The sequence below is a fragment of the Penaeus japonicus genome, unplaced genomic scaffold (genome assembly GCF_977035675.1).
Source record: "Penaeus japonicus unplaced genomic scaffold, GWHDUDI00000001_assembly GWHDUDI00000026, whole genome shotgun sequence".
Lineage (NCBI taxonomy): Eukaryota > Metazoa > Arthropoda > Malacostraca > Decapoda > Penaeidae > Penaeus > Penaeus japonicus.
Genome location: NW_028234428.1, coordinates 35,455,993 through 35,458,492, shown reverse-complemented (window position 1 = coordinate 35,458,492; position 2,500 = coordinate 35,455,993). Strand labels below are relative to the sequence as shown.

Below are 2,500 nucleotides of genomic sequence, written 5' to 3'. Positions count from 1 at the left end.
AAAAAAAGAAAGAAAGAAAGAAAGAAAGAAAGGAAAAGCTGAAGGGATAAATATGCAAATAGGTAGACAGAAAGATTGGTCGATAGGTAGGTGCATAGAAAGGTAGATAGAGAGATAGAGAGATAGATGGATGAATAGAGAGATAGAGATAGAAACACACACACACACACACACAGACACACACACACACACACACACACCTCATGACCTACATAGCTTACACATAGCACATTCACATGATGCAAAACTCTGCCCTCCCCTACCCATCCCCCCCATCCCTGAAAATTTATTACTTCTGGCGATAGAGAGAAGGCGTAAAGGGGGACGGCGGGGAGGGGGAGAGGGGGAGGGAGGAGGTTAGAGAGAGGGAAGAGTGGAAGAGGATGGGAGGGAGAGGGGGAGGGAGGAGGGGGGAAGAGGAGGGGGAGGGGAGAGGGAGAGGGGGAGGGAGGAGGGAGGAGGGGAGAGAGAGGGAAGGGGGGAAGAGGAGGAGGAGGAGGGGAGGGGAGAGGGGGAGGGAGGAGGGGAGAGGAGGAGGTTAGAGTGAAGGAAGAGGAGGGAGAGGGGAGAGGAGAGGGAGGAGGTTAGAGAGAGGGAGGGTGGAAGAGGAGGAGGAGGAGGAGGAGGAGGGGGGAGGGGGGGAGGGTGATGAATCAAGGGCGAGCGCCTCAGTCTCGTGGTAGCGAAGGCAGGTCACAACACCTTTGATATATAATGCATAAAAGATAAGCTAACGTTACAATACCTTTACAAGATATTGCAAAAAAAATCTTTATATGATATTGAAAAAAAACAAAAAAATACATACATATTCGTGAGCTCTTTTGTTCTGTTTTATTTTTCTTCCTTTTATTCTTTTGCTTCTGTTTTTTTTTTTTTTTTTTTTTTTTTTTGTTATTGTTATTTTCTTGTCAAATGTTGGTGCTGTTTTTCGGTCGTTTGCATGACAAAGGAATCGCTAAGACGGAGAACATTTGCTTTGAATAAAACAGTCGCTGTTTTTGTTGTTGTTGCTGTGGTTATTATTTATCATGGCTGATATTGTCATTATCATTATTGTAATTATTATGCTTTGTAAGTTATTTGTTCATACTTTTGCTAGTACTATTACTGTTATCATTATCATTATTATTATTTTTGTTATTATTATTAATATTGTTATTATCATCATTATTTCCAGCATTATCAATATTATCATAAATCTTATTATTATTATTATTATCATAAATCTTCTTGTTCTTGTTCTTCTTCTTATTATTATTATATATTTTTTACTATTACCATTACTATTCTTATTCTTATTGTTATCATTATTATTATTATTGATTGATTATTAGTATCATTATCACCTTCATTATCATCATTGGTATTCTTATTATCATTATTATTCTGACTATTGTTATTATCATCATGATTTTCCTTCCTACAACCACTACATTGTTTTTATTACTATAGATATCACTTTTGTCATTTAGTAAAACTACAACCACCACTGCTACTATTACCAGCATTTCTACAACTATTACTACTACTACTAGTTCTACTACTACTATTACAATCACTATTCCAACATCTATGATCACCACCACCACCAAAAAAAAAAAAAAAAAAAAAAAACGCCATCATAACAACAAAGAACAAACCCACCATGCTTCCTTTCTCTCCCGCAGGTAAGCCACGCCCACAAGTCAGCTGGTGGCACGAGGGTTCCCTGCTTGATGACAGCATCGAGACCGCGAGCGGTGACGTCACGAGAAACGTCCTAAAGTTGCCCAATTTAACTCGACAGCATCTTTACCGGGTCCTCACATGCCAGACCTCCAATTCGAATATGTCTCTCCCTTTGGCTGCGACGGTGACCCTGGATATGAGCTGTGAGTCGGAATGGTCTTTGGACTTTCGGTGTTGTTTTGACGTGTTCGGTGAATATTGATGGAGATTTTGTCATGTCTTTTTGGTTATAGTGAAGTGTGTTTTTATTTATGTATTTCTGTCTGTCACTTTTTTTGTCCCTGTGTCTGTCTCTGTTTCTCTTTATTTTACCTTATTTCCTGTCTCTCCTGATTCTCTCACTCTCCCACTCATTCCCTCTCGTTCTGTTTACGTCACTCTGTTCACAAAATTTTATTTATGTATTTCTAAACCCCCTCCCCCCCCCCTTCTCCCCCCTTTCAGATCCGCCCCTTGAGGTCAACATCTTGGGCAACAACGCACCGCTTTCCGAGGGCGACAGGTACTCCCTCGTGTGTGAGGCGTCTGGGTCGAGGCCGGCTGCGAGTCTCACCTGGTGGATGGAGGGCGTGCTCATGACGGACACGAAGGACCAGGTATGTTATGCCGGATTACTGAAGGTGGAGCAGGTTTAGGAGGTGGTCTATCCATGCATGATGCCGGGTTTTTGAAGAAGAATAAGATTTAGGGTGTGGTGTATCCATACACGATGCCGGATTTATGGTAGATATCCATGCATGATGCCGTATTATTGAAGTAGAATAAGGCT

The 2,500-nt window shown here is 41.4% G+C and overlaps 1 protein-coding gene across 1 annotated transcript in view; it reads left to right on the top strand.

Annotated features, from left to right (window-relative positions):
• Positions 1-2,500, top strand: part of LOC122247104 (neural cell adhesion molecule 2-like) — a gene marked incomplete in the record, with an annotated part of 111,811 nt that overhangs the window by 94,754 nt on the left and 14,557 nt on the right. Inside the window, 2 exon segments of the mRNA XM_086552419.1 lie at positions 1,671-1,874; positions 2,176-2,327. Coding sequence (XP_086408545.1) covers positions 1,671-1,874; positions 2,176-2,327 — 356 coding nt within the window.